Source organism: Vanessa atalanta, chromosome 15 (assembly GCF_905147765.1).
Source record: "Vanessa atalanta chromosome 15, ilVanAtal1.2, whole genome shotgun sequence".
NCBI classification, from domain to species: domain Eukaryota; kingdom Metazoa; phylum Arthropoda; class Insecta; order Lepidoptera; family Nymphalidae; genus Vanessa; species Vanessa atalanta.
Genome location: NC_061885.1, coordinates 7,395,460 through 7,414,388, shown reverse-complemented (window position 1 = coordinate 7,414,388; position 18,929 = coordinate 7,395,460). Strand labels below are relative to the sequence as shown.

The window sequence follows — 18,929 nt, the reverse complement described above, 5'->3', positions numbered from 1 at the left end:
CAATAATAGTTTTAGTTGAATTAATTTTAATGGGATTTTCATGCCTTGTAGAATAAAAGTTGTGAAATGTGTTTACCGCGAAAGTAATATAATAAAACGTATTTCTCCAATCTCCAGAGTTTTCAGTAATAAACTCATACTTTCTTATTAAACTTTAGTTGGAAGTATTAATAAGAAAGTATGAGGGGCGCACGCGCATCTAATTGCATTCTGCACGTTTTTATATATCTTTTGCGCAGACACCATTTTTTACTTAGCCATGTTTTATTCTCATCTTAGATATCATTAAAACTTGTTACTTAAAGAGACAATGACTCGAGGAAGTTAATTCGCAATAATAATAACAATAGGAGAGTCACGGTTGGTAAGGCATTAGTGGCAAACACGAGTAGCAATTTCCTTATTACCACTCTGATAAACATGAAAGGAGACAACGAGCGGACTCAATAGCCATAAGATTAGTCTAAAGTATTTTTTTTAAATTGAATGTGTGAGTTTAGTTAAATGACTATATTATAAAAGTAAATAAAAAATCGTATTAGCTTACCACTTTCTTGTTGATCGTAGGGGCTTTGTAATTCAGGCGGCTGCGGGATTACTTGGAAGAGCTCCGCGACATCTGGGGTGGGATCTTTGCCTTCTGACCGGCGTTGAAGTTGATGAATTTGTTCCATTTGCAAATGTTTAACGGAACGTACGTGTTGCAATAGCGGTAAGCGATGCGGTGCACCGAAACCACACAACGCACAGCGATAAACGCGTGGACGATCACGGGGTAGCCTAGAAGCACACTCTCTCAGATGTCTCAACAGAAGAGCAGCTGCTTCATGGCGGGCTCCGGCAGCATGAAGTTGCAACTTATGTGCTGAATTCGTGTAATAGTCGCAGGCACAACATCTGACTTGTACTCCCCCTACTCCCGCACCACCAGTTCCAACACCACCGCAAAATTTCAATTTCCATTCGTTTCTTGGACCACCCTCCTTTACATGATTGACATGTTGTAACCTCTGGAGATGTTTGTCTGTTTTGCAATGTAACTGAAAATTTGCTTTTAGATTTGTTTTATACGTACATAATTTACAGACGTAATGACCGGCTACTAATGCCAATATTTCCTGTTCTCTAATCTTTGTGCGATCTTGTGCTAAATGATGTCCTAGAGCTTCCAAAGAATCTGTTGAGAAGCAATTGCATATACAGCAGTGGAAGGTTCTTTCGGGTTCAGGGTCTGCTGGTTCTGGTGGCGGTTCCATTGCTTCTGGATTTAAACCAACGTCTAAGTGGGCTCCTAGTTCTGGAGGTGATGGTCCTGGGCCTCCAGTCATAAGTTGTATCATGAGTGCTTGATTGTATGCCATATCAGCTAAGGCAGCTTCTGGGTTAGGTGGTGGAGCGTCACCACCATGGAAATGTAATAAGCTTTCAAGCTGTTGCTGACTTTGTTGCCTGTGGTGTAACGCTGACAATGTTTGCATATGTTTAACGTTTTGTTGAAGAACAAGCATGTTATGAGTATGCTTCTCGGATGTCATATGTATTCTTAGATTACGTGCAACGTTGGTTTCATAATTACAAACGTCGCAACGAAATGTTGGTTTCGGTTTTTGTCCCAAAGGAGAGTGATGTGGTAGGGGAGGTTTATGTGCTCCTGGTGGTGTATGTTGAGCCGGTGGTAAATTACTTTCCCCGGGATTGCCACCATTTTGTAACTCTTGCATATTATTAAGATGCTTATCAGACTGCATATGTATACTTAAGTTGCCTTTAGTTGTCGTCGAATAATTGCAAACTTCACATCTGTAAGGTTTGTATCCACACGTGTATGTTTCTCCCCGCGCTAACCGTGGATGAGGTTGACCGGCAATACAATAAATACAACTGGTTTCAGCTTCTGGGTGTTTTTCTTTCATATGTATTTCTAATGTCTCTTGATACTTGTAATGCCAGTTACATTTTGGACATTTCAATGTTTTGCAAGAATTTCTACTATGCATTCCAGCCAAAGGACCACCTAGCCTTCCTGAATTTAAAATAAGCTCGCACTTAGGACAATCAGCACCAGATGGTCTTCCTCCAAGATGATCTGGACATACTCCTATTGTTGTGCCAGATAGGAAAGCTGGCGGCGCTGTTTGGAACGGTGGGGATGAGTTTGGACTAGCGCGAGGTTGTACGGAAGCATTTATTGTATGTGGATGTGCCACAGAGATCATGGAATGTTGAGGAATTAAAGATTCAGCTATGGATCTTGGTGGTCTCCATGCAGGTGGACTCGGCCTTCTGTCGTCGCATGATCCATTGGGAATCATTAATTCATTATCTCTATCTGGAGTCAATGTATCCTGTCGTTTTTCTATTGAAGGACTGGATAATCCAGATATATTGGCAGGGCTGCCTGAAATAGAAGCACGTGGCGCAGCTGCTCCAACTGGTTCTAAGAATGAGACTAGGGCTTCTTTGTCTTTACCGACACATTGTATAATTGCCGATGCATTTTCTCTTGATAAGGCGTCTCTTTCAGAGTCGAGAAGTGATAAGCTGTGGTCTGATTGCGCATGGGCTACAAAAGACTTAGCATATCCAAAACTCAATTTACATATAAAACACATTAGTATTGGTTTCACTGGCACGCTAACAGGACACTCTGGTACAGGAGATTGAGGTCTAGGAGCGTCTTTACCTCCACGAAAACTAAACACTCGATAACTATGCATCACAGGTGCATCGGGCCTCGCCCGCGCTCTCTCCGCTGCTAATCTTCCATACAGAGCACCATACAAGGAAGGATTTCTGGATACGTAGAATGCACTCGCAATTTGTGGAAAGTCAAGCTGTCTTTCTACTACGTTGCTGTCCCGGCTATCCACGATACATCCGGGTTCTATTTTTGGCAAGTCCGAAAGACTCGTTTCACCTTCGGAAATTTCTGGGTCTTCAATGATGTACGCAGATCCGTCAGGATTGTAGACGATCTTTCCATCAAAATGCTCAACGTCGGATGAGAGTTGTGGGGAGTCACGGCGCGAAGTGAGGTCAACTGCGTCTGGAGCAGCAGGAGGTGAGGTGGGTGCTGGCGCTGATGAAGGCGCTGGAGTTGGCGCCGCTGGGGCCGCGGGAGCGTTTCGCGGCTCTTCCTCTGGGCTCATGTCGCCGTCGTCGTCGTCAGGTTCGAGCGCGGCTGAACTCTGGGGATCGTCGCGCTTGCGGCGCCGCTTGCGCTCCGGGGGCGGGCCGCTAGCGGGGCCGCCGGGCTGCAGCGGCGTGGGCATGGCGCCGGGCGTCAAAGGCCGGCATCACATGCTCTCCTGCAAATTGAAATTATTCTTAAGTTATCATAAACTAGAACTAGTTTTAGAAACTCAGAATGACTTTTAAAAAGAAATTTCATTGTAATTATATTGATTTAATTTGTAAACCTAACATAAATAATTTTCTCACGGACTAGTTTCAACTAAAGGTGACCATTGAATAGGTACATTTGTATGGAGTAACATTGTAAACGGAAATAGGTGGAGACGATCTTTTATAATTGTCTGATCACTTTTTGTATTCCTGTTTTATTTTAACTTATAAATCTATACCTTTATTTACCTATTCAAAATATAATTTAAAAATGATTACGAAAAAATTCTGAAGGCAATAAATTTTTCAGTGGTTGATTAAACGTTCGTTTCCTTGAGTCAAAACTAATAAAATGTGATGTGTCGTTAAATTAAAATATTTGATAATAACCGCTTATCTATCTCGTATTTGCGCAAACAACTGTGATCAATTTATCCGAATGACAGCTTGTCCACGCTGTCAAAAACGACGTTTTTACAATTAAGCAACCAATATTATAGGAACTCGGCAAACATAGATTTCACGATTATAAAGCAGGCTATCTTACGAATGTCTTCCTTATAGTTATTAGCATTAAGAGTCTAAATAAGAGATATACAACTTTGATAAATACTACGTAATCTAGAGTAAAAATTTGTTAAAAAACGAGATTAAGCCGTCATCTTTGTTATCTAAGGCTTTATCAAATACACACAACTATAAGCAACGATATACATGTTCTACCTAAGACTCGAAAATTATATCGATATTTTTATTAAATTGACAGAAAGTGTTTAGATAAATTTTAATGACGTAAAGTTAAAAATAAAAACATGATTGCTGAAAATGTTCATGATCGTCACGGTAAACTAAATGCCCTGTTATTCTAGCAGCGCTTAATTTGGATTATACATATTAGTTTATGATTATCTGTTTTTCTATTTATTAGGATCATTGCATGAAGTTATAATAATTTTTTTTCCAATATCGATCGAGCTAAAGTAATAATAATTGTACAAATCAGATTGGTGCCTAGTTCCTGAGATTCACGCGTTCAATTATGAAAATTATACATATACGTACAACTAGCACTGATCCATGATCACGTTATTAGACTATCCTAAAAATCCTTTTACTTATCAGAATAAGCTGCTAGATAGACATTCAGTTCTTTGAGAATTAAAATTAATTTGAAACGAAGAGACTGACTAAGTGATATTTCACAATTTGCTAATCACTCTGACTAATGAGTGTATAACTGCAGGATGTACGACCGATAATGAGTATCGGTGTTAACGTTGAAACTAAATAATATGTACAACATTGGAACGGATGTCCATATTATAGATAAACTATGCAAATTTGGATATACATATATTTTTTTCAATAATTAGACGACCTTGAAACGGTTCTTTGATTCACATAGAGCCACGCCTTTACTTGTTTGCATTTCCAACGGTCGAGCACGGCCCTTACATGATTAAACGATAAATTATATTACACAAAAATTTGATAACACTGTAAATATTGATTGTAACGACAGTTATTTTATATGAAAGAAGCTCCTTGTACGGTCGCACTCATTCCAAATCACTCGTTATATCAAATAAATAACACAAATGTTATAAAAGAAAATGTACTATTTTTTTTTTGCGTAGTATTATAAAATTATGTATATCATTAAATGAAGCCGTTAAAAGTCTTTAATTATGAAACTGTCGTGGTTTTCCTTTGCAACCGCATTTTATAGATCATTTCTCAGTCTCGACGTGTGTGAATAATATGCAAAGTACTGGTCATTACCGGGAGGGGAGCGGTCTGTAATGGTTATCAATTTTTTACAAATATTTCATAGAGTCGAATTTAGATTCACATTGAATTTCTTATTAGAATACCAAATTAGTACACTATTAATGTTATATTTGCAGGTGGTAAAAATAAAAATCAATAAATGAGTTTTATTTTATTATTTCATCGATAAAAACAAGCGTATGTTGTATTAAAAGTCTTTTGACTAAGAAGTTATACGTGCTAATTAATAACGCCCTATATGGTAGTTTAGTAAAATTTCCTTTTTTCAATTATGTTCAAAATGGCAAAATTATTAACTAATGCACGTAAGGTAACATGTGCCGAGACTATCAAGGCATTCAGTTTATGTTAATTGTTTCAGCTAATACACTGTGATACTTGCAGTCTTTATTGGTCATTTTCTGATAAATACTCATACGTAAATCAGTTCAAATACATACGTATAAGTGCTAATTTTATGTTCATTACGTGTGTGGGAGCGTGAGAAAATGTACTTGATATTGCATGTGTGCAAATGATATACTAACGTAGTTTATCTACGTGTGCGTTGCAGTTGGATTATAATTAACACATGCACACTCCGCGTACGCGCACATACAAAGCGCCCGCATCGGATTAGTCTCCTACAATAGTTGTAAAGTCCGTCATAATGAAGATGTGCGCTTTTCAATTCATTAATGAGGCTCCCACAATGATATTGATAGGAAGGAACGAATGTCGTTTTTGTCGATGTTCAATTACGACTAATAACTGTTTATTCATACGTTAATCCGAATCTTTTAATACATTATGAAGAACACAGTCAGATAAATATTTTAAATTATTCTGATTAACTTACAAAAGGTCTTATATATTTAGAAACATAATGTGGTACAAAATCTAACAAGACGAGTCGAATTCCACTTGTCACGTTACAAATTGGTCGAAACGACAACCAGAAATTTAGATAAGAATGAGCAGAACTGTTAAACTTTATGACTCCATTTATATTAAAAAAAAAAAACCAATCCGCAGTTAGTATGCTAGAGCAAAACTTATAAGAAACCAAAACGCTATAACAAGATACGCGGTAAACTACGTGTGTATTAATAATCGTTGGTTATTATGCAGACCTTCATTAAGTCGCCAGTCTCGCGCACGAAACCGCAGAACAGCTAAATAATTATCCTTAACCTGCTTTCTTCACGAAAATATCGTAAAAGCACATTAAAGAATGAACGACTAAATTCAACAAGGAGTAACGTCTGTTGCCAAACAGAAAATGTCGAAAAACGTTTATGGAAAATAAAATTAAGATGAGTTAGACTCAACCATTTACGTATTACATAAATAGCAAGAAAACTGGTATAACGTTGTATGTAATAGTCTTGTTACTCGTGGGAAAGCTGACGGTATCGACGACTACTACATGGTAAAGTTTAAGCATCATCAGAGTCTAAATAAGACGACCATTTATGATAATAAGCCTGAATTAAAGCATTTGAAGCTACGAGAACGGTTTTTTGATCTGCTCTGATTAAATCTTGATATATGATACATTTGTGAATTACTTTTATTGGTTACTTTTGCAATGTTAAAATTTGTTAGGACGAAGAAAAATGTTACTTTGAAGTTATGAGTCATGATGTTTTGAAAGCCATTCGTCTCAATTATGATACTATCAAGTAATAGAAATTGAACATGCAGAGATGAATTAAAATAGGAGAAGTAATCAAGAGACTGCTACTACCTGTCGATTAGGTGTGGGTTAAATGTATGTTATTTGCTTACAAGATACGAATGGAATGGAGAAAGCTGTAATTAAAATGAGGAGTCATTTTACTTAAAACAATGACATAGCAGAAAGTGTGTGTTAGTAATTACAAAGCGCTCATGAGACGAATAATACTAATTTTGTACGACGATTAGTAACGTCTAATTCGACTTTCACATTGTTTATATAAATTAAAATGAAATACAAATTTAAATTTGTATGCTAAAATTGAAATATTGCCAAATGTATTTTTATTGTGTAGTTTAAACACCAATAAAAACATTGTTCATTTCGTCAACTTTTACGTTATAATAATAGAAAAAAATCTTCGAGAATTTAATATTACTATATTTAAAAATTACTCGACATGTTTCGGGTCCTATCGTCTTTTTTCATAATCTTCGCGCGGAAATCACACCTTATTTTAGCACAAATTTTAAAGCATGAATATCGCAAATTTCTGATTCATTTTCAAACAATAGGTATTTATTTTAAAAAAATCAATGAGTCACAGAAAAAATTGCTCGTCACACGATTATTTACGTAACATAATCGGTTATAACTTTCGACCTTTGCAATATATCAGCATTACACAGATTTAGCTTAAAGAAATATTACACAGTTTTCATGAATTATTTCTCGATTTATATTTTTTGTGCACTAATTTGTCTGTGCAATGAAGATCTGTTTTTGATGGTCGTCGCGTGAATCTGCAGGTAACCTGGCAGGCGCCACTCGCCCGATATGCTCTTAGGAACCTTCAATTTGCGTCTGTAATTATTGCGGACCCTTCGATACTTATTTCTATTTTTTCGACGCTTAATTGTTACCACAGATGACTTTTTTGTCGAACCAACTCAAAGAGAGCGGAAAGGCATCAAACGGAGCGTCGAATTTGGAAATAATTATACATAAATAGTCCCTTGAGCGACCGATTAAGACAATTTCCGAGGCAAATTGCTGCAGACGAGTATAATAGCACACGCGCTGCTCCGTCATAAATAAATCTGGATTACGTTTCTGTACAAGATTAAGATTGATTCGATCTCGATGCTTTCTGCTATTAATGGTTATGCCGGATAATGCCTCGATCGTGTTAAAATTTTAAATCATTATATTCGGTTTTTGTTCGTCTGATTTGTAAGATAATTATGGCCGACAAATTGGCGGTCGTCATTAAAAGATAACGGGTGGACGGTATCGGTCGGAGCGTCGTACGTAATTAATGATCGATACATGTGAAATAATTAATTAGCGGCTGGGGTCGGATCGGATCCTAAGGCGCCCGGGGCTGTAACACAAAAAACAATGACGTGCGGTTTTTGATTGCACCGGCGCCGCTGAAGCCGCGGCGACATCCGCCGCTCTGAACGTCTATAATTTGGTGGACCTCGAATTAGTCTTAAACTTATTTCTTGGCGATTAGCGTGACGCCGACCCGTTGCTTAGGACGTGTCATTAATGATAATTTGAATGATTGTTATATTTTTCATTGCTACGATCATCCATTAAGTTTATGTTCAGAAAGTTGAGATACAATGAATTTTATTATTAAAATAAGTCGCGCTTACCAATCGTTCATATTCGTATAAATAGATACTCTTCTCACAATTCATTTGTTATAATTTATTTGTAACAGTTAGTATGGATTTTATTATTGACATAAGGACGATGGGAAAAGCCTTATCTCGTGCATTATCTACCTCCTTACATATGGGCAACAAAAATCGATAGCAATTAAAATTCCCACGATTTCAACAATATTGTAGGTTAAAATCAATGAGAGCTCTAACTTGCTGCTATCGGGATGCGTGTGCGCAATTAAAATGAAACCCACAATCAGCCGCCATGTTTGTACACGGACGATGTTAATAGCCTTCTGTAATTACATAGCAGTATCATGCTATCGTTGCTTCTCGGAAGGCTGATCAAATTAATAGAATCTATTTAGATGAAGCATTGTTAGACCAGTTACATTAGGACATTTGAAATCAATTCGATCAAATTACGTTCTGTTTCTACTCGGTTACATTCTATTTCACATTACACATTCAACGTGTCCATAAATAATCGAATCGTTAATTATATTCATTCCTGAACGTAGTGCTTTGATACTTCTAACGAATAATAGTAATAAAAATCGCAAGGAAAATAATGTTGTCACATCAAGATGTTCATATCCTTTAAAATATGTATTCTATTCGCGGAACTAACGTCCCACCTCCCCGTCTTTATATACGGGGAGAGAATATCTAAATTCAATTACAAAAAGGCTTCTCTTCGAGGTGTGCCGCTGCACCCGCGCCTCCTCCGAAAAGGGTGTATAACAACTCAATTTCTCCATATTATTAAGACGGTGGAGCGAGGGTAAGGTTAGGGTGGCGTGGAACACAAAAAGAATGCTAATTTAAAATTCTTATTGCTGTTTGTATGCGCGCGCGCTTTATATATCATTCGCGTAACAAAGGTGGAGGAGAGTACCACCCGAGTACATAATTTCAATCTAATATTCAATTTGAAAAATACCTTCGTGTTTTATCCATTTCTTTATTTATTTTTTCACAAATGTTTTCGTATATATGCGACGTAACTTTGACGTTTTCTTTAGCATTTAATGTATATAAATGTTCGCAATACTAGTTTATGTATAAAAAATACGTACTTAATTTATAATACTACTAATTGAAATAAATATACGAAATATATACTTACATAAAAAGTATTGGCTCTAAGTTATAATTGTGATTCAGTGTGAGGTGACAACAGATTAATAATTAATCAAATTCAAAGAAATCATTTAAAGTCACTGTATCGAGACAATAATTTACTACGCGAGATGAATTGCATATATCTGTATTGAGTTAAATAAGTAACGGTTCCGGGTTACATTGATCTAGTTTATGACCTAATACTATAAGATTGAGACCAAAATGAATAATATTATTGTTTAAATTTAAAGTCAAGGATATTATAGATCTTCAATATCAATTTGTCACGATCACGATTTTGAACATCGTGATTATAAAACTAAAGTAAGGTCATGGTTCTAGACATTTGGCGATTTTGTCAAGGTAATAAAATATATTTAATCTTTCTGTATAAAAATTGAAGTGTACGTCGAAGACCTCTCATACATGCAGGGTATCCAACGAATGCAGGTTTTCTCACGATGTATTCCTTCACCGCTGAGCACGATTTGAATTATAAATACAAAACTAAGTTACTTGCTCGGTTATGAACACGCGTTCTTCGGTTAAGATTGATGTGTTCTATTCAATGCTATCTCGGCTCTCAAAAAGATCAAACTATTTAGCACACACAATATTTCCTTACACTTGGATATTTTCGCACAACGAATTCTAGCGAGATAACCAGATTTACAATTTCAATGTTTAATATCCATACAAGTTTTAATGTGTAGTTACATAACTTAGATAAAAATATTGGAATTAAAATTTTAAAATTCGAATTATTTAAAAAAAAAATAAGATCGAAAGTAATATTAATGACTGATGAAAAAATACAAAAGAACATTTTGTATTTTTTTGTATTTTATGATGAATAAAAAATAGTTAAGTTAAAGTAAAATAATAATTGATGTGGGCTCTATCGGTGTACCACCATGAAAAAAACTGTAATGTATGTATTATATCGATAGGCGATAACGTTGTAAAATTATGACCTAAATATAAAATATATATATATGAAATTTAAATATAAATCTCCACGAAAAGACGTGTCATGTCATTTCTGTTATTTTCTTGCCTTTTTTAATGAGCTTGCTTGTTTTTATCACGAGGTAGTATCACAATCAAAATCTTATGATTACTGACATCAATATAGTCACACTTATATTATGAAATGTCATTAACGTCCCATTTTGTAGTTGAAACTTAGCTGTAAGGGTCAACAGGTAATGCGAGTTTAAAGGATACGATGTGTGTCCACTACAGATGGAGTCATATAATTATGTACTACTTAACAATTTACTCAGTAAGGTAGACTACTATCCAGTTGCTAAGTATTATTTTTAGTCTTTAACGTGTTCAGAAAGCGTGCGCGGGCGTATTCTGATAATTCACTTGGTGACGTGTCAACGGCGCTTGCGCATATACCGTAACATTATATTCATATTTATTTCTAAATATCACATATTTTATGTATATGATATATTTTAAATTATATAAACACATACATTCATATTATAAAACGTAGTTATGATGTATAAAACAGTACTAAACTTTATAAATTATCTTAGTAAAATAAAAATCTAGGAAATCACTTACCAGCTTATAACACTCTGATATTATTATAGTGGTTTTCCTTAATTGTATATTAAAGAAATTAGTAATTTAATATCACTGTAAACATAGCCTTAGGTTGTAATTCATCAGGCACCCACTCCCGAGTATAAAGTTATAAAAAAAAACGGAACAGAGATAACCGACAGTGTCGCATGATAAATGATCAGATTTAAATTTAGAACCAAAACTTAAGGTTCCAGCACCTTATAACGAACGCGACGAGCCCCGTTTATAATTATAATTAATATTCTTACAGAATTAAAGCAGTCGACCGAGGAAAAAACGAGATTCGACGCGAGAATTAATAACAAACAAATGGGCTACCTGCCGTGTTTTTTGTGAACCCCCACAGGTAAAGCCGTGATGATGAAAGGAAATCATATGCGACTGTCTTAGATTTTAAACAATATTGCTCGATCCCAACACGGTTGCACCTTTTTTTAGTAGTGTTTCATTCACATATTAAAGTGAACAAGAAAAACTAACATCTATTTGACTACTTGGCAACAGATGGCAATGTGCAGTTTTTTTGCAGGATTTAATCAAACATCAATCGATTATTTAAAAGCCTCATATTTCCGAAGAGTGTGAACAAGTTTAACATATTAAAAAAGAAGACAAAAACTAAAGCTGCATCGGTAACAAGAAACCAAAGGCTCGGGACAAAGGAGAGGAACTCTCTAAACGTGATACCATAATGACAAAACAGAAATATGATTTCGATTAAATTGTTCGACAGGGAGGGCTTGATTGGCTGCTTTTGTGAGTAAGAAAAGGATGGAAGACTAGTTAATAATAAAAATATTTTATTTGTATAGTGGGGTAAAACACCCCCGCTGTGTGCTGTTTGGTCGGGACGGCATCCATCATCATTATATTAACCGATTTAACACTTTTGAACAGATTCCAATGTCGGTTGGTGGTAAATTTATGCTGGGGACAAAAGTGCACAGCTGAAACACGGATTTTAATGTTATGTAAAGGGGATTAAATTTAACGTAATATTACAGAAATATTACGTCTATCTGTGATGTTTCTTATAATTGAAATAATTGGATCGCAATCTAAGACCGTGTTAGGCAACTGATTCCGACCTAGTCGACGCGTTATGGTCAGAGGGTGATTAAAACCATGAGGATATGAAAACTGGGCCGATATAATTTTCATGTCATTCAACATCATCTCGACATGTTATGTTATTCGAAGTTGATTTACTAATAATATTCTAACCAAATTAGTAACGATAGAACGGATTACTTTTGATAATCACAATTAAACGTGAATTATATTTGATTAGTGCAAAAAATATGGTAACTGCTTTTGGTAAGCTCACGTCGATGTTTAAACATTGATGTTCGTATATGGTGAACTGTTAGTTGATAGTTTTTTACGTCAATTTGCAGCACATTAATTGACATGTAAGTAACGTATAGATCATTATAAATATTTAACGAGTCTAAATAATTATTGAATACTGGCTCACAGGTACGGATGAAATGTAAGTACAACGTACGAACATTGAGGAAATGTAATTAAATGTAATGATGCGTGTCGATATTAAAATGGGTATTGATATGCAAAGTTGTTTAATGCTGTTGCGGACGATCCCAGACTCTCCCATGCTATTTGTTCACAAATTTTTGTTCGCTAATCAATAAGATTTGACCCTAATTCCAATTACCATTCAGCACCAACAATAGTACTTGACTTCAATAGATCGTTTTGTTTTGGCTATAGCGTACTTCAGTAGCACAAATGGTTTCCTATTCATTTGTTACACTTACAAATGGACTGTTTTCATAATCCTCATAGTTTCTCCTTTTTTATATGGTTTAATTTTATAAATTGTGACCACCTTGTATAAATTAGTGTCACATTAAGATTTGCAGGCATCGTTTCGTGAACGCTTGCGTATAAAAGTTATAATTAAAGGCGGTGATTAAATCTCTGGATAAGGTTCATTTATTTAATTACTCCCTAAAGCTACAAGTTGGCCGGCCTCGGTTTTGCCATCGACATAATTTAATAAGCATATTAATCAGGCCGATGGTATAGATAAGTAACTCGCCTTGGGCGATTCCTGCTAATATAAGGTATATTAGCAGAAATCAGGAACAAAGCCAATAATAGAATTGTGTCCGCAAAAATGTCAGTTGACAAAACATACTCTCTCGTTGCGAGGTCAAAGAGGAATGACCATGTAAACGTCTAATGAAAGTCAGAAGACATTTCTGACTCCAATCACAGTTGTTCAAAACACATTCAAATTACAATCAATTTAAACTCTCGCGTCGTACCGAGTACGACATTGCGTCTGGATAAGTTTTCATCGCGTGTGGCGACGACCTATGAGTCTCTAATAAGGTTTACTATTTTGTATGAGGTTGTAAAAAATCGTTCTATAATTGTATTTCGGGTTATATCAAGAGAACTTCTAATTAAGTGTTATTAAATAATGATAATTTTAAAATGTTTGTTATAATATTTATACTGTGAATCATAATCCGTCAGGTATTTTAGTAACATAATGGATAAGATATGTACTATCGAACAATATCTTCACGAAGTACTCCGTATCCTATTAGCATCTCGTAGGCTTAATTAGATATCCACGTATCAAGTGTTCGCCCACGTTAATGCGCGCGTCCGTCTGAGGCAATCAAATTAGGAGCTAGCTCCCAAACAATGCGACCGACTGGACCGACTGGACCGTGCCACCCCACGACAAAACGTTTTCTCGCAATCTTCGATCACCGGATTAAGGGCAAGTCTTGTCTCGCACGTTTTATCTCCGATTGTCCGCACTTAACGCGTACTTTACGCCGAGTGCCCCTCGAGAGGAAATTGAAAGCGATCGCTTTCCCCACTATCTTATCTATAGTGTTACACTAATTAATCGATGTAGCGCGACGAGATCGTCGTTAGAGGTAAATAATGCGTACATTGAAGCGGACTGTGATTTATCGTTTTGAATAGACAAAAGTGTCGCGGGCGGAGCGGGCCGGGACAATGCGATGGAATGTCGTCGCAAGCCGGTCGCTCGCCGCGCTCGTGCGGCTCGTGAATGCGGATTATTAATAACTCGCCCGCTCTTCGAAACCACGCTACGGTCTGAGCGACTCCCATCCCACTCTTAGCCTAAAGCATCATCCACCTGTACTTTACCGCGCCTTAATTTATTCAAAGTACCTCTTAATGACTACATCGATGCGAGCACATTTCACGAATGTTACAACCCATTTCCATGCCGATAATACTAAAAGTCCATTGTGAATATTTAAGATCGATCAGTTTACGAAATAACGTAAATAGCCATTCGCTTCGATAAAATTTTCACCCCTCAGTTTTATCCCCGCTAACTCTACAATGCATAACAATAGCGACTGCGCGGATTATAACAAATTCCCCAAATTGTGTGGGTTCATATTTTCGAACAACAATAAGACAAAATAGTGATAATGTCACATGTGTGTACTTTTACTGCATTTGGAACTAATTGGGATATTCCATAATGCGTTGATTATTGAATGTAACATCTGCTGTATTCGTCATAGTAAACTAAAATAAGTAAATGAAGAAAGAAAACGTTAAATATAATCCAGTTGATAACAGCTTCATGAGTTGATATTATACATTCATTAGACTTTAAACCATTATCAGAAACCTTAACAGTTACAAAGGTTCAAATAGCTGCGTTGCATGACTGATATTAATACAGTCTACTAATAAAAAACATTGTAAGTACCGATATCATTATTGACGTGAAAAATAACACTAGAATGGTCAAACTACTTGTAAATGCGTGTCAAACGGAAAATGCAGTATGAAATTACCTTTCACGATTTGTTGATACCAGTGAAACTAAATGAGATCAGTTTTTGTCGCCATAACTGATACCTATGCATGGCTGGCAGCCCTGCAGAGTCACGTCGTACTTCGTAATGCCGAAATGAAATCGTCCCACATTTTTGGTGTTCCGGACGTAAGATAAAGCAATATTTATGGTTCCTTACGATCTCTTTACAATGCAAACGAATAAGGTTTAACGCTCTGAAAGTCGCAAATGGCATTTATTTTCAAATGTAACATGATTTTTATGTAAGCCAAATAAAATCTGCACTTGATAAAAACGCATCGATAAAATTCGTACTTTAGAGGGAAGATAAAATTGTACCATAAAAGGTTTTTATTTTTTGTTATTTTAATAAAAAAATAAATCTATTATCTTTATTGAAGTCAGAACCAATGGTCACAAATTAAACATCTCCGATTCGACATTTTTAATGTTTAATAAAAAATAAGTTGTGATTGAGTTCTTTCTGGTTGACTATGTCACTTTATTATTTCGTTTATTTTCTCTATGGGTTTTTAGTATTTGAATCACGAATCGTTTTTTACTTATTTTTATTTTCGTCTCATAAAAGTCGTGAGCGTCTTGATTTGACACTAACGCGTAATTATTTTTACCGTTGCCGCTTATTTTACATGATTCAATGGGTGAAATTATTCATAACCGCTGAAATCGTGACAGAGGGGTCACTTTATTCTTAGCAACTTTTTACGTAATAGACATAGTTCTATTTGTATCATAAGTAGACAAACTGAAATACATCACAATATCTAGAAAATCTAGCAAAAACTGGCAAGTGTGTGTTACTCGAGAAATGTTTTTTGTTTAGATGTTTACCACTGAGCTAAAATATTGCTATCTTTATGTTTGAAGTTATAGCAAGGATAGAAAATCTTTAAGTGCAGTCAGAGTCTAGAAGCAATTATCATTATTCGGGATCGTCGTATCGACAAGACATTTATAGATTTTAAGGAACAAAATCAAAGAAATTTTCAAATTAATCATATTGAAAATAGAAACGCGTATAACATTATTTGCTTTAAAATGTACCGGTAATTGAAATTCGTTACATTAACACATTCAAATGCTAATTGTTGTTGCCACCGACAAAAATGTCAATGCTTCGTGTAACACTTATAAGGTGAAAACGTGCCTCCTCTCCAAAATGTAATTATCGACATTAGAATGACACCAAAACTGTGACCTGACATCATGCTACTTGAATGTTTAATCGCCGTTTAAAATATATTTAGTGACTTATATTAAGGAATATTAAAATCCTTTACAGGTAAATTATATTGAATCCGTTGGTAATTTGAATCTGTATTATTAAATAAATCTAACACATTGAAAAAATACATATGCTCATTAAAGGTATTAATTTTCAATATATTAAAAATATATAATGAAACAATTTTTGTTCAGTAAAACATTATTTTTAGCGAATTAATGAAAATCTTATTTCATAAACTCATTCCATACATGTCTTTGACTAGTTATGTTATAGTCGTCGATGTGTGAGTATACAAATAATATTTACACTTACACTGACAACCAAGTAAAACTATCAAATTATGACTATAACTCTATGAAAATGCTAAGTTCGTGATTGTCGCGTTAACATTATGCCAACCAATGGGATCGCTCTGAAAACTGTACTTGTCTTAATAATAAAAACGAGCAAGAAAATTAACAGAGCTCTGCTAATTTGTACTGTATTAGTGCAACTTAAGGTATCTGTTTGCTCGACAAGAATGTTACGATAGACGTCAGTCAGCTAATAAGTCAAATAGCTTTTACCAGGTGTCCGATAAATGGAAAACTACTAATTAAAGTACTTTACTCCGCCGAGACTTAAATGGAATAACGTATAGTTGGTCGTAAGAAGTTTAATTAATCTACCTTCTGACGCAACGAATGGATCGTTTTCTTCTTATTAGTGCCCGAAAGCAGTTTGTTCAATTGATTCGCTATGTAGCAATAAACAGCCACAGTCTCTCGTGTGTTTGTGTTAGGAATTTGAAGAATTAACATTTCTAAAGATCAAAGCGACTGATGATCAGCAGATTACTTGTTGATATTGTTATGTAAGTGGATACAAATGGTGCTTGGTACGTATTGTGTTTACCTAATTGTGATGTACGGTTTAACACGTTATTATCAAGGTAAGTCATGTTTGTAATTAGTCAGACTTTGTTCGGTCGATGCATTATAACATCAAAATAGATTTAATTTACGTAATTACGTAGAGGTCGTTATTTCGAAGGTAGCGCTATTAAAATCTCTTCGAGACAATGTGCATTTAATGAATGTGGGGACGGTTGAGGGAATTATTTACGCTACAGAGAGTTCCAGCGACAGTGTTACAAATATGGTTAGACATAAAAGAAGATGTAGGAGACCACGTAATGATGTAAAGTGAATGGACGACAATAATTACAGAGCGTTCTAAAGCTTTGGTGCGTATCGTCGCATTATTTATTCTCAAACTAGAACGAATAATAAAATAACCGCGATCGCATTCCGGGGACGTCGTATATTATCGACATTAAACAAATGTGTTGTGATACAATAATAGATCCAATATATCCAGTTTAATGAAGATTCTATTGTAATAAAGGAGGCGATATTTCGAAGACATTAAAGTTCTTCGAGTCGTAATAATTACAGACGACACATTTTAACATTAAGACACCCACGCGTTCTGTGTTGTGGCTCTAAACTTGTATAATTTGTGTTAATGCCGTAATATATGAGACTTCAGGGGTCCCTGGCTCGGCGCGCCCGCACCGTGCATTCGATCGTTAATAAAATTATCAAAATCTAAACTGGTTTTATGAGCAACGCTCGCGAGTTATAGACTCCGTATTCCGTCTCGACTTATGAATGGAAATGGATTTTGATATTTCTAAGTGTTTTTAAGATCGTAAATAATTTATCTCTGCGTGATATTTCCGTCGGACGAATTTAAATGTTTGAATTGATGATCGCCGCGGTACGATGGCTACCGGATTTTAAATCCGCATCTACATAATAAATAGCAGTTTGTTTTATCATTTTATTTTTTAAATTATAATTTAAATGCTATATAAATCGACGGAACAATTATGTCATACTTAAGTGACCGTTTCATTGTCTTATAATCAAAGCAGTGTATTGAGGTACGAGTACGTGACGTATGTATTGATTTATTAATGAGTATCGATCAAAGCTATGTTTTAATATTAAACAAAATAAGATATGACAAACTGATATTTATTATTTACATTTATCTTATTATATGTTGTAGCTTGAGATTATATGTTGGAATTAGAATAACGGTTTCTTAATAGTAGTCTGTGACGTTATCAACTGCACTCATAGAGTCCATGTGAATTGATTTCAGAGTAACACGTGTCTTCCGAATGATTATTTGTTTACAAACGTATGCTACAAATAAAAATATATATTATGTACAGGGTTGTATAATACAAACTAAATTAATTTAACGTTAAACATTATTAATACTGCATATTAAACAAATGTTCAAAATGTTTAAAATATTGTTTTGGGATTTTGAAATAAATTATGAATATTAAACACTGTCAAATAATAATTTACCATTTTATCAGACCATGAAATAATGCTGTAATTTAATTTGTTTACATTTATTTTGTTTGATCTTTAAGTGTTTTGACACGGGAGTCTCGTGTTTTGATAATACGGCGACGGTTTGGGCGTAAAACCGGTAGCAGGAGCCACCAACGACGTCTGATAATCTATAGCGACCTACATTGACTCATACTGAATATTACCAATGTGCATAGCTCAGTTACCGATTCATTGCAAATTATTCTTTATTTATATCAAAATAAGGTTAAATGTTTTATTATGTTTACTCGACAAT

The 18,929-nt window shown here is 35.2% G+C and overlaps 1 protein-coding gene across 2 annotated transcripts in view; it reads right to left on the bottom strand.

The window, feature by feature from the left end:
- LOC125069616 (zinc finger homeobox protein 3) overlaps window positions 1-18,929 on the bottom strand; it is a 108,257-nt gene that overhangs the window by 76,307 nt on the left and 13,021 nt on the right. For both annotated transcript variants that reach the window (XM_047679179.1, XM_047679180.1), the window contains exon 2: window positions 548-3,308. In XM_047679179.1, coding sequence (XP_047535135.1) covers window positions 548-3,272 — 2,725 coding nt within the window. In that variant the 5' untranslated portion in view covers window positions 3,273-3,308. The remainder of the gene's footprint in view (window positions 1-547; window positions 3,309-18,929) is intronic.